The 13,753-nt window shown below is 54.7% G+C and overlaps 1 protein-coding gene across 2 annotated transcripts in view; it reads right to left on the reverse strand.

Annotated features, from left to right (window-relative positions):
- Nucleotides 1–9,738, reverse strand: part of ASTN2 (astrotactin 2) — a 335,047-nt gene extending 325,309 nt beyond the window's left edge. For both annotated transcript variants that reach the window (XR_014958795.1, XM_021551387.3), the window contains exon 1: nt 9,390–9,738. Coding sequence is in view for 1 of the 2 variants with exons in the window: in XM_021551387.3 (XP_021407062.2) it covers nt 9,390–9,723 (334 nt within the window). In the remaining variant the exon portion in view is untranslated. The remainder of the gene's footprint in view (nt 1–9,389) is intronic.
- Between the last annotated feature and the right edge of the window lie 4,015 nt (nt 9,739–13,753).

Below are 13,753 nucleotides of genomic sequence, written 5' to 3' on the forward strand. Positions count from 1 at the left end.
CTCCCCTCTGTGTGGGAGGAAAAATGCCAAAGCCCCCGATGGGAACACGGCAGCCACCGCCCTGCCAGCAGCAGCGGGCGAGGACCTGCCTGCACAGATAAGGCCAGCGTCACCTCTGCTGGATGCCTGCAGCGTGTCTGACTCCCAAATACACCTGTCATCTTCCCAAAATGCCACTGCTGTCACTGGCTCCTCTACAGAATCCCTCCTTTCCTGCTGGACCTTCTTCAGAGCCTTCTGTGCCAAGCCACCCCCAGTGAGGGCCAGGAGGCTCCATCAGCTGAGCCAACCTTAATTAAGTGGTACCCAGCACTGGGGTCCCCTTGAACACCCAGAGCTGCCCACCCTGAGCATCTGCTCCAGGCAGAAGATAATGGGAGAAGTTTGCTGTGGACACAGCTTGACCGTGAGCTGCCCAATTTGGATGGCATGGAAGGGAGGGTGGGGAATACAGATCCTTTAGGATCACCTATCCAACACGTTGCTCTGCCTGGGCACTTCTCTCTGGCCAAGATTTCCCCGGATATTACAGGTACAGGAACAAGGAGTGTGACTGCAACAAGCAGGCTGGGAGGAATTTCCTGGGCAGGGCAGGAGTAAAGAGTTTAAACCCCTCTAATTTAAACAGATGGGAGGTTGAAAGGACATGGAAGAAATGTAACAGAGATACAAGGAAAAGGGACGTATCAAGATGTCCTAATAAGCCCCCAAAGCTCTCCAGGGCCCCCACCCAAGCTGAACCCACCACACAGGTGACTGCTCAGGCCCAGCAAAGGGTAAAGGGTTTCCATCACCCTTCATCCCCCACAGTAGCCTGAACAAGGCAGGAGTAACAGAGTGAGGTGGGGACAACTGGCAGCACCTGTCGTGGGAGCCCCATCATCCCAGGGAGCCCATCTGTGTGGGGAACTGCCTGCAAGAGCAGACCTTGCTCTGGGGGCACCTGCACGAGGAATTCATCAGGTCAGTGGCACCAGCTTTTACCTCATCAGGCCCCTTGGTAGCAAAAGCAACATCCACATCAAGAGGGAGCTGAGGGAGAGGCTTTTCTGGCGAGGGTGGATGAACAGCAGATCCTGGTCCAGAGCTGCAGGGAACAGGCTCTGCTCCAGCCCCACTTCCCTGCTCCCATCCCAGGAGCACCACCCCATGTTCATGTTCCCCATCCCAGGAGCACCATCCCATGCTCCCATCCCAGGAGCACCATCCCATGCTCCCATCCCAGGAGCACCATCCCATGCTCTCATCCCAGGAGCATCATCCCATGCTCCCATCCCAGGAGCACCATCCCATGCTCCCATCCCAGGAGCACCATCCCATGCTCCCATCCCAGGAGCACCATCCCATGCTCCCCATCCCAGGAGCACTGCAGCAGGAAGCTGATGTTACTGAGCAGCTGGCTTGAGGCAATAAAAACATTCCTATGCTGTTGCCAGCTCTGATATTCTGTCACTTGATCCCACAGTTTAGGAAGGACATTGCTTGAGGACCATAGGGAGCAGCAAGGGAAGGATCCGGGCTATGAATGGCCCTGGGACAGCCCCAGGCACACTGGGGAATGCCAGCTCACGTTGGGCAAGTGCCTGGGCAGCCAGTGAGGTGGCCAAGGAGCCCAGCCCACACAGCACAGCCAGGGCAGGCATCCAGCCACTGGTGAGGCCACCCTGCTGCCCTAAAGAGAGAAAAGGGAGGAAAAAAGGAAAAATAATCCAAGCCTCAAAGGCACCAGCACAGCTGAGCTCTTGGTCATGGCTGGGAGCAAAGCTGGGGTTCCCGAACCTGGACCCCAGTTATCCAGCCCTGGAGCCCTGTGAATCCACAGCAGAGGCAGGGCAGTGCCCCTCTGCAGGCACATCCCATCCCACAGATAGAAAGGCACCAGGCAGCAAAACCCCCAGCCTGGCCCAAACCAGGCTGGAGATGGATGTTCCCTCCTGCAACCTCATGCCCCTGCCCAGCCCTGGCAGAGAGCCCCACTCCCTGCCCCAGTGCAGCCAGGAGTGCAGCTGGCAGTGCCACTTCTATGCCACTGCCCTGCTCTGGAGGAGCACGGGAGGTGCCCGGCTGCACAGGGCCTCTCCCTGCACAGGTGACCTTCAGCAGCCCATCTCCCATGTGTGCCCACCCCTTGCCTCCCTCTCCTAACAGGATCACTCCCTTGCATATGCCTGGGAGCAGCACCATCAGCTCAGTAATCTTCCTAAATACAGCAGTTACCAGGTGACTGGGAAAAAATCTCTTATACTGCTGATGCTGCTAATGGAAAATTTCTCCCCTTTTGCTGCTGCTTTCAAAGCCAGTCGAGGTTTCCTACAGACTTTGTCTTGCACTAAGACAGGAGAGGTGAAAGCACAGAGAAAGGAGTGCAGGAGTGGTGGGAGACAGAGAATGTGAAACAGAGGGAACTGCTGCTTCTGCCCCCTCCCCACCAGCCACCTGTGCCCACAGGCAGAGCCCTGGCTCCAAATCTTGTCTGCTTCCCACAGGCAGCCACAGACCAACCTCCCCCTGCAAGCAATCCCTGCTTGCCCCTGACCTGCAGCAGGACACTGGGGGCATTCAGAGTACTGCTTCTTGCAGGGCAAACACGGGAGGCACCCAAAGGGACAATGGGCCAAAACTGTGGTGTTTTTCCCCACTTTCCCCCTTCCCAGGAGACAACCAGAAAGCCTCACCCAGCCAGTGCAGATGCAGGCAGCCAAGATCACTGCTCATCCCCTCTGCATGCCATTCTGCCTCTTCAATACCATTAAGTGTCTCCATACTGTCTGGACACTGGAAACCTTAACTGCATTAGCTGAGACCCGAGCAGCAGCACAAGCATTCAATTCTTTTAAGTGGCCCCATTCTTAAGCTGGTTATGCACAAGAACCATCTCTGCTCGATGCCATCACACACCCCACAGGCAGTGATGGGGCAGGACTGGGGAGCAGCATGGGAACACAGGCCAAGGTTCATCATCCTCTACTTCAAATGGCTGCTACAGGAGGAGGACATTTGGCCACAGGCTGTACTGTGGTTATTTCAGATGATAGGAGGCATCAATCGAGACATCTTTTCTTTCAGCTCCAACCCCAGCCTGCTCCACACTCTACATGGCATTTTGGTGTGATGGCAGATGTTTCTCAAGCCACCTGCACCTGCAAACGTGTTAAAGAAGCATAAGATCAATATCTCATCATTCCCACATGTGGCACGGATCAGCTCTCCCGTGGTCCCAGCCAGCCCCGTGCTGAGCTCCTGTCACACCAGGAAAGCCCCAGGGCTCAGCCCTGTTTCACAGCCAGCCAACACCACACATCAGCACCGTGTCACCCAGGCAGCACAAAGGCTTGCCCATCACACAGCTGAGCTTCTCACTTTTCGGGCTTAGGAGGGAGTAGGGAGCAAGTTTTGGAGGTAACATCCATCTGCGTGGTGGCACTCGGAGGTCATTCACCACCCCGCTCCCCACAGAGGATTGCAAGCGCTCTGCATAATTCTGAATAAAAGCTCATTATTTCTTCCTGGAAAAGAGAAACAAAAGCCTCTGGCACACAGGCATCGTGGAAAATCAGCTGGGAGGAAGGGGGAGCAGGGGGCATCCCCAGCCACCAGCCTCCTCCCATGGCAGCTGAGCTGCAGCAACCAGCTCCTCTCTCCCTCCATAGTTAATCTTCTGTTGCCACTAGCTGGTCAACGTGGGTACTCTTGGAAAGCAGCAGCTCCCCGAGCACAGCCTGCACTCAGCTACACATCCCCAGCTTTAACTGGGATAATCAGCCCAGAAATTACCTGGGATGAAGCAAAACCCCTGCCAAGTCCTCACCCCACCGTGCTGGACAAGCCATGTCCGACCTCACCTTTGGGGAGGGAAGGGATGGCCTCAGGACTGACCCATTTTCCTGGGCATTTCTTGCCTGCAGCCTTTCTGGGGGTTATAGTGCTTGCAGACCTGCAGCTCAGCATCCACAACACCAGTACAACCCCACCCTGAGCTGGGCTCTCCTTCCTCTCCCCAGCGATACAATCCAACATCTTGGAAAGCTGGAATAATCACACAGAAATACAAGGAGGGGAAGAAATTACTACCAGAAGGTTTTCTTCTTTCCACCCCCACCACCAGGGACCTGGCCCAGGCCCCAGAGCACACACAGCTGTGGGCAGGAGTGGAGGGGCAGGGAAGCAGCCCCACTGTCAGGTCTGCATCTGCCCCTGTCCCAGGGTGCCACCAACCTGTCTCATCCTCACCACACCATCTCACTGAGGCTTTTGGGGTGGAAGATGTGACTCTTTACCCATTGGATTAGCTGGGGAACAAAACAATACAAACAGAAAAAAACACCAAAACACATCAAACCAAAAAAAAAAACCACAAAAAATCCCCAAAAAACCACAAAACAAAAAAAAAAACAACACTTGATTAACCAAACCTCCGAGCTGATACTCCAGGCATCTCAAGCCTAGCAGGAGCCAGTTAATGCAAAGGGAGGTGCAGAAATCAGACTCTGCTCATCAGCTTTTCTGCAGAGGTGACCCCACGTGTAGATGCCAAGCCCTGATGACAGGGTTGCACATGAGGCACCCACACAGTGCTGCTCCAGACCCCACAGGCCAGCTGAAAGCAGGGAAGGCACCTCTGAACAGCAGCATCAGTAAGTTGCAGTCACACCCACGCTCCCCAGGTGACCCTTCAGCCTCCTCACCTGCCCTGCAGGAGCTGGTGACCAAAATGAGGGTGGCTAAACCCTGCTCAAGCATTTCTAGGAACAGCAGTAAATACGATCAGCACACAGAGAACAGAGTGCTTTCCATTATTTTAACGTATTAATAGAAACTCAGAATGACTGAGGTTGGAAAAGGCCTCCAAGATAATCGAGTCCAACCTGTGATTGATCCCCAGCACACTGGGCCAGAGTGTGCTGTGTGATCCCCAGCCCAGAGCCCTGAGTGCCACATCCAGGTGTTCCCTCAAGAATAAACACTCCTGCCCTAAAGAGGAGAAGTGCAAGTTACAAGATGACTTTGGGAAGAGTTAAGAAAGAAGATAAAAGAGGTGGCACTGAACTGCTGAGGAGCTGGAAGAGCAGGGGACAATCATCAATCAGCCATACGCAGGGGCCACAGGGGGACACCAGGAATGCAGACACACGAGCCTGTTTGGTGACAACCACCAAAACAAAGCCTCTTGAAGCACTGCAGACACCCTCAAACAGCATCCATTAAAGCCATTTATGAGAAGTGCATAGTAAACTGTTCTTATGTAAGCCACTACAGGGTAAGAGCAGTGGTGAAAATTGGTCTGCCTCTTGCCTTCTCCCTCCTCTATATAAAGCTGCTCACACATAGACAGAGCTCATCTAAATTAGCTCGGAAGCAAACTGCCTCATTCCCTGAATTGCACTCGGAGCAGGCTACGCCGTGGTGGAGCAGCTTCTGTAGGGAACACACGGCTGCTGCCTGCACCAAGATCCATGCCTCAGAGAGACCTCACTGGGCAGGGATAAAGCCAGTGCCAGGCTGCACCGTTTGCAGCAGAGTAACTCTAGAAGAATTAGAGAGGGAGGGGTAAAAAGCCACAAAGCACCAGGAGTATCCAAGGTTAAGGAAAGGGCAGGATGCTTTTTCAGGAAAGGGGAGGCACAGCAATTCATAATGCACTGGTGGCACCTACGTTTGTCATTTCCTGCCACCACTGGGCTTTGCTGAGTAATTTTATAGTAATGTAACTGGGGGGTAGTGGGAGAAGCATCCTTCTTGTCTCCAACGCAAGAGGGAAAAAATAAACCGAGGCGTAGGAAACACAGAAGCTGTCCCACTGGAGGAGGGACACCGAGCACAGGGAGCTGCCAGTGGGTGTTTCAGCAGCAGGTCCCCACTGCAGCCCAGGAGGGATGCACAAAGAATCAAAGTTTTCTACCCTTGTTGGTAGAGGATGAAGCCATGCCCAGCCTGGGCTCCCCACCTTCCTGCAGGTGCCGGGTGCCCACTGAGGCACAAAGAGCTGCAGCTGCTGTCCAGCACCCTGAAGTGCCTACTCGGGTGCACAGGGAGAGTGTGGAGCATCCCAGGTACCCTCCTGTGGAGCATCCCAGGTACCCTCCTGTGGAGCATCCTGGGTGCCCTCCTGTGGAGCATCCCTGGTACCCTCCTGTGGAGCATCCCGGGTACCCTCCTGTGGAGCATCCCTGGTACCCTCCTGTGGAGCATCCCGGGTACCCTCCCAGGCACAGGGAGAGGAGCTGCTGTGGAGCATCCCCGGGTACCCACCACCCCCTAGTGGGCTCCTGCCTTCCACGAGCTGCTGCTGCTGCTGCTGCTGTTGCCAGCGTGCCACGGGCCCAGGCTCAGCTCTGTGGATGTTTCCTAGTGCTGATTTCTCCTCTATCTCAGCCCTGCAGTGGCTCCTGCAGACCAGGCAGCCCCACAGGCAGGGGTGCTACACTGGAAGCTCTCGCTTTATGCACTTCAGAGAATAAAATCTCATATAGTCAGGGAACAGGGAAAGTTGTTTTCTCCCTAGAAGGAGGAATCCTTTAAAGAAAAGGGACACACAGCACTCCATGTAGCAGCTACCAATTCAGGGCATCTACCTGGAGGATGTGGCACTTCAGGACACGGTTTGGTGTGGCCTTGGCAGTGTTAGGTTTACAGTTAGACTTGCTGATTTTAAAGATCTTTCCCAACTTACATGATTCCATGACTTTAAGTTTCACACCACTGCAGACAAGGCTCTGGCACTACCAGCCTTTAGCTGGAGCTCACCCACCCTCCTTTAAATGGCAAGGAGTGAGGAGCAGCACAGGAACCACTGCAGCCCTGGGACATTTAGTGAGCTGGGACTTGCTGAGCAGACCCAGGAGTACAGCCCTAGCTGCTTAAACTCATTGCCACTAAGAAAAGCAACATTTTCTTTCCTGCCTCCTGGCCTGGAGAGACTTTTGAGCCCTGCAGGACAGAGTGGCCTCAATTTTTTCTCAACTCAGACTCACTTCAGACTCAGTAGCATCAGCACCATGTCTCAGCTCTGCCAGTTTTATGCTTCCTTTTCTTTTTTTTAAATCTTTTTTTTTCATTTCGAAAACCCCACCAGGATGGCAGTCAGGGTGGCTGTCCTGAGCTGTGTGCTTTAGGAGCCATCCTGCCCCATCCTTACCCCGCTGAGGCCAGAAAGTGATCTCTGCTCACAGCAAGATCCTGCACTCCAAGACATTCAGGAGTCCTCAACACATTTGCAGCCGGCAGGACGTCAGCTCTTACGTGTCCTCCTGAGCTCATGCCCAGACAGCCACTAAACATGTCCAGCAACACGCATAAAGGGATCCAATCATCAGAAATCAGCTAAAGATAAGGACCTGCAAAGATTCTGCCAAAGAGAATCTCTGTCTCCACCTCACTCCCAAGCCCTCCTGCATGTAACGTGATTTTCACCGCCACGAGCCCATTACTAGGCAGCAGCTGCTCTCCGGTTCCCAGCCATCAATGAAGTTAGAAAAGGATGGAGAGGGGGAAAAAAACCACCAAAGAAAACTACAGCTTTAATTCCTGCTCTAGGAAAACCAGCCAGCAGAAATCCTCCACAGCCCTCACCCAGAGAAGAGTTAACTGCGAGCGAGACAGTTGCCACACCAGGAGATGGGGAGAAATGCAACAAATTTCAAATATCAGAACATCCACAGCAATTCATGAGCTAGACCTTGGGGAAGGACAAGTGTTTTACCTTCTCTGGAGGCAACAGACTGATTAATTCCAGGACCATGATGAAGCCATCCCACCATGGGCACATCCTCCGTTTGTCTTCCAATCTGCCTCACTCCTGTGAGTCCAAGGGAACGGGAGAGGATCTTTTGGGGTCTTCTGTTCATGAAGGGGCAGGAAAACCCCCAGAGATTTGCACAAGACATGCTTCATATTTATGAATACACACATAAGCAATATGCCAAGCAAGTAAAAGAAATTTTTAGATGAAGACATGGTCTCTTTACTGGCAGGCACTCACAGAAATAGGATTTGCTACACAAGATCGTGCCTCTGATCTATCAAGACAAATTTCTCTCCTTCAACTTGAGCTATTATCTAAGCTCACACAGAGGGGTTTCTTTGCTATCTGATATATTTAGATCAGTGCGCAATTCACACCCAGTCTCTGAAGAAATTGTCCTCTAATCTGAAAATTAACTCAGTGAACCACGAAACTTCTTGTTACTTTTAACCAGGGTACCGTAAACGTCATTCCTACCGCATCAAACCTTTCATTTGTCACTTTTGTTAGTGGAAACAGAGTATCTGGTTTGTTTCAGATTTTTATAGTTGACCAGCTGTGTCTAGGGAAACTGCAAAGCTGGAGCCCGAGAGCCTCAGGAAGTACCACCAACTTATTTATTAGGGCGTTTGCTACGGCAAAGCTTCACACAAGGTAAAATGACAGGACTGGGGGACCCAGACAGGCATTTCCCTACCCCTGCTCATCGCACCCAGTGAAAAGCAGGGACTTGGGGTCAGCTGTCCCCAGTGAGCCTGGACACGGGCTCACCTCAACACACCTGAGACACACAGAGAGATCCGCTGGAAGTCACAATCCAGCGTGTCAAGAGATACCCGAGACCCGAGTTAAGCAGGTACCCAAATTATCCTAGGTTTAGATGCCAAAAAAAAACAGGACAGCTGCTGAATAAAGCAAAGATCAACAAAAACCCTCCGGTGACCTGGCAGAGTAAACGCTGCACTGCCCAGATGACATTAGGCACAGTTCTCTCGGAGGACTGGCTGATTACGGCACAGAAATGGGTAAAAGCGACGAGAGGCAGCTCGGGCACCCCATCCGCCACAACAGGATCCGAAGTACGACCACAGAATGATTTCTATTCCCATCCCCCTCCCCACAAAGCTGAGAGCGGAGGAAAGTCTGCAGCGTTCGCACAGACCCGGGCGCGGTAGTTGTGCGTGAAGCGAGAGCGAGCCTCGAGAATTAACACGAAGCATTTAATAAAACCAGGCTCTGGCTAGAAAAAACCAGCCCCTCCCGCTCTGCCAGGCTCAGCGGCACCTCCTCGGGGCTCAGAGCTCAACTTGGAGCACACGAGGCAGCCCCCATCACTTCCAGCCTGCGCGGGGTTGCTCTCCTCCTCCCGGGGAATGCTCTCCTCCTCCCGGGGCCGGCAGCGGCGGCAGCCTCAGGCCCTGCTAAAAAATCCCTCCCCGGCAGGAAAGGCGAAAAAAAAAAAATATATATAAACCCAAAAGCCAGGATGCAGCGCAGGGGCAGGGTTAGAAAGCCCCAAAACACATCGAGCTGCCCGCGGAGCGGGGAGGGCGGACACAGAGGCGGCACGGCGGGTGTCGGATGCTCGGGGATGCTCCGGGATGGCGGGGCGGGATGCGGGACGGGACGGGACGGGGCGGGCGCCTACCGAGGGTGAAGAAGGGCAGCTCGGTGTTGTCCAGATCGTCCTGCACGGCGACGCGGCCGGGCAGCTCGCTGCGGACGAAGAGCAGCAGGCGGGACTCGGCGGAGGCGGCGGCGGGCGGCGGGGCGCCGCTCCAGCTGATGTCGTTCTCCCGGAGCACCGGCAGCGTGGACACCGTCACCGTCTTCACCCGGCAGGGGCCGGGGGGCTCCCGCGACGCCGCGGCGCCGGGCCCGCCGCCGAGCAGCACCGCGGGCGGCGGCAGCAGCAGCAGCAGCAGCACCGGCGGCAGCACCGGGGGTGGAGCGGCGGCCCGGCGGCGCGGCGGAGCGGCCATGCCGGCCGGAGCCAGGCGCAGGAGCGGGGAGGCGAGCGGAGCCGGGCGCTCTGAGCCGCCCCAGCCCCGCCGCCGCCGCCGCCGCCGCCCGGGCCCGCCCCCCGCCCCGCCCCGGCCCCGCCGCTCCCCGCGGAGCCTCCGCCCGCCCCGCGCCCGGAGCGCCGCTCCCCGCGCCGGGAGATGCGCTCGGCAGCGGCCCCGGCCCCGCATCCACAGCGCTCCCGCATCCACACCGCTCCCGCATCCACAGCGCTCCCGCATCCACACCGCTCCCGCATCCCCACCGCTCCCGCATCCACAGCGCTCCCGCATCCACACACCGCTCCCGCATCCACAGCGCTCCCGCATCCACACACCGCTCCCGCATCCACACACCGCTCCTGCATCCCCACACCGCTCCCGCATCCAGAGCGATCCCGCATCCACACACCGCTCCCGCATCCAGAGCGATCCCGCATCCCACACCGCTCCCGCATCCCCACACCGCTCCCGCATCCACACACCGCTCCCGCATCCCCACACCGCTCCCGCATCCCACACCGCTCCCACATCCACAGCGCTCCCTCATCCCACACCGCTCCCGCATCCCCACACCGCTCCCTGCATCCCCGCCGCTCCCCATCCCCACACCGCTCCCGCATCCACAGCGCTCCCGCATCCACACACCGCTCCCTGCATCCACACACCGCTCCCTGCATCCCCGCCGCTCCCCATCCCCACACCGCTCCCGCATCCACACACCGCTCCCGCATCCACAGCACTCCCGCATCCACAGCGCTCCCGCATCCACAGCGATCCCGCATCCACAGCGATCCCGCATCCACACACCGCTCCCGCATCCAGAGCGATCCCGCATCCCACACCGCTCCCGCATCCCACACCGCTCCCGCATCCCCACACCGCTCCCGCATCCACACACCGCTCCCGCATCCCCACACCGCTCCCGCATCCCACACCGCTCCCACATCCACAGCGCTCCCTCATCCCACACCGCTCCCGCATCCACAGCGCTCCCGCATCCCACACCGGTCCCGCATCCAGAGCGATCCCGCATCCACAGCGATCCCGCATCCACAGCGCTCGCACATCCACACCGCTCCCGCATCCACAGCGCTCCCGCATCCACACAGCGCTCCCGCATCCACACACTGCTCCCGCATCCACACACCGCTCCCGCATCCACAGCGCTCCCGCATCCACACAGCGCTCCCGCATCCACACACTGCTCCCGCATCCCACACTGCTCCCACATCCACAGCGCTCCCTCATCCCACACCGCTCCCACATCCCCACCCCACTCCCGCATCCCCGCCGAGCTGCACAGCTGCGGGGCTGCACAAGACGGGCTTTGGCAAAGGCATGGAGCGACAGGGCAAGGGGGGTGGCTTGCAGGTGGCCTGAGAGGATGTCTCCTCTCTTTTAGGGAGACATCTCTTCTTCCATGTGAGGAGGGCGAGTCACTGGTACAGGTGGCCCACAGGAGCTGTGGATGCCCCTGGATCCCTGGAAGTGTCCAAGGCCAAGCTGTACAGGGCTTGGAGCACCCTGAATAGTTGAAGACCCTGCCCATGGTGGAGGGGTGGAACTAGGTGGTCTTTAAGGTGCCTTCCAGTCCAACCATTCTAGAATTCTATGATTTTATGAAAATCCCGCTGACCCTCCCACTTCTCCTCCATCCAGCTCGTTGCCACTCTTTCCTCAGGCTATTCCTTTCTTTCAGGGAACTGCCAAGGTACAAGAGCACAGAAATGAGTTTCCTGAGAGCTGTTACTAATTATTACCCTCTCCTAAGTGAACAGTCACCTCCAACATCCAGGGCACAAAGGGATGGCTGTCAGTGACAAACCTGGAGGGGACAAGCTTGTCACCTAGAGGAAAGATTTTAGATTTGTTTTTTACCAGCCAGCCTTTAAATGGGGCCAGAAGGATAAATGACCCTGGGGTCTGAGCTCGGACTCCTAAGTCCCTCCATCACATGGATGCATCGGTGCCACCTGAAGGCTGGAGCTTGTGCTTCAAGACAAAACCAGGTGAGCTCCACCGCCGTGGTTTTGCTCACACTCTGGTTTGAACTGCGGTGGAGCCACCTGGCTCTTCCAGCTGGAATGATGAGGATGAGTTTGAAGGCAAACCTGTCCCTAGAGACAAAAGAGACACATTTGACCCCAGCCCCGGAGCCCCATGAACTCCTGCCCACGGTCGGGCATGACTAACAAAGACAAGGAGAGACAGCCTGCAGGAGCTGTGAGTCAGTGACTCACAACAACAATTTCCTAGTGACTGCTAATCTACCTGATTTTATTTGTAGATGTACATATAAAAGAAGATGTCAAAACCCTAACAAAGCATGCTTAATGCTCAGGCTTATATTATTTCCACAAGCTAATTAAGAGCAATTCATCACATGCCTATTGAGGCAAAACAGCCTTTTGAGATACCTAGGTCATCAAATGTTAAAACCACAACAAGGGCAGAATGGCAATGAATATGAAATCCAGCAAACAAACAGCTCCAGCCCCATTCCCAGGGGCCATTCCCAGCTCCAGCTTCCAGCCTTAACAAGCTGTAGCCCTGCTGTGGTGTGAGAACAGTGGCTGCTTCCAGCTACAGGAATAGAGATAAAGCAAAAAGCTCTCACCAGCAAAACAGGCAACTTGTTGCAAAACATTAAACGTGGGACCTTGGCTCTGACTAAGTTGGAGAGATGAAGTTTCTAGGCATGCTGGAAAAAATTATTCAGAGAAAAATGCAGCCCTGTCAGATGTTTGTTCAGAAAAGTGTAATACTAAGAAAAAAGTTTCCTTTCCTTTCCTTTCCTTTCCTTTCCTTTCCTTTCCTTTCCTTTCCTTTCCTTTCCTTTCCTTTCCTTTCCTTTCCTTCCCTTCCCTTCCCTTCCCTTCCCTTCCCTTCCCTTCCCTTCCCTTCCCTTCCCTTCCCTTCCCTTCCCTTCCCTTCCCTTCCCTTCCCTTCCCTTCCCTTCCCTTCCCTTCCCTTCCCTTCCCTTCCCTTCCCTTCCCTTCCCTTCCCTTCCCTTCCCTTCCCTTCCCTTCCCTTCCCTTCCCTTCCCTTCCCTTCCCTTCCCTTCCCTTCCCTTCCCTTCCCTTCCCTTCCCTTCCCTTCCCTTCCCTTTTTTTTTTTTTTTTTAAAAGGAGGAAAGGGTAGATTTTGGTTATTGGTACATGTTGTCCTTTCTTTTTCTTATTTTTTTAACATTTCTTCTAGGCAAGGAGTGCAAAGAACCAGTGCAGCATGGATACACAAAGTGACACACAAGTAGCCAATAGAAGTAAATTTTAAATATATTATTTTAGAACTGCAAATCCTGAAGAAAAAAAAAAAAAAAAAAAAAAAAAAAAGAAAAAATCTCTTTAAGGAGAGAACTACTTTCATCTCCTTGTAGCCACTTGCTGCTCAACTGCATCCATTTGCCATAAATAGAGAATTTTTGCTGTCAAGTACCAGGAGATTGTGGTAAGGGGCTGTCCTTGGGCTATGAAGGGGATTTAGAGACCCCCACTGCTGCTGCCCCAGCCCTGAGCAACGTGGTTCCTTCTCTCACTTTGCTGAGGATCCAGCTGAACTGGGGATCAGGACACATTTTAGGTGCATCCAGATTTTCCCTGACCTAGCACACGCCATTGAGCAGCTAAGTGAATGTTCTCCAGGGCTTAGAGCTGGAAAGCAAAGGTGAGGAGACACAGGTTGACACCCCTGCTTTGCTACTGTCAGGCAAGCCCTGAGACAGGAGAAAACAGAGGTCCAGCAGCTCTGTATACATAATTTGGTCCTATTTTGCCTTACTTTTTAGCTTGACAAAGTTCTGCTAACAACTCTGTGCTGAGCAGCACACTGAGGTGTTCCCAAGTCCTCCTGTACACCATGATCAAGGGGAAGGTTCTGCAAACCACTGCCTGCAAATGGGCACATTCAGCTTCCATTTAGTCTGGGTCCTTCGCGGTGTAAATGTAAATCTCTGTTCTCATTTTGGGGAGAAAAGGATTCCACCTGCTTTTTCCTTCCAAAGAATTGA

The sequence above is a fragment of the Lonchura striata genome, chromosome 17 (genome assembly GCF_050655825.1).
Source record: "Lonchura striata isolate lonStrDom1 chromosome 17, ASM5065582v1, whole genome shotgun sequence".
Lineage (NCBI taxonomy): Eukaryota > Metazoa > Chordata > Aves > Passeriformes > Estrildidae > Lonchura > Lonchura striata.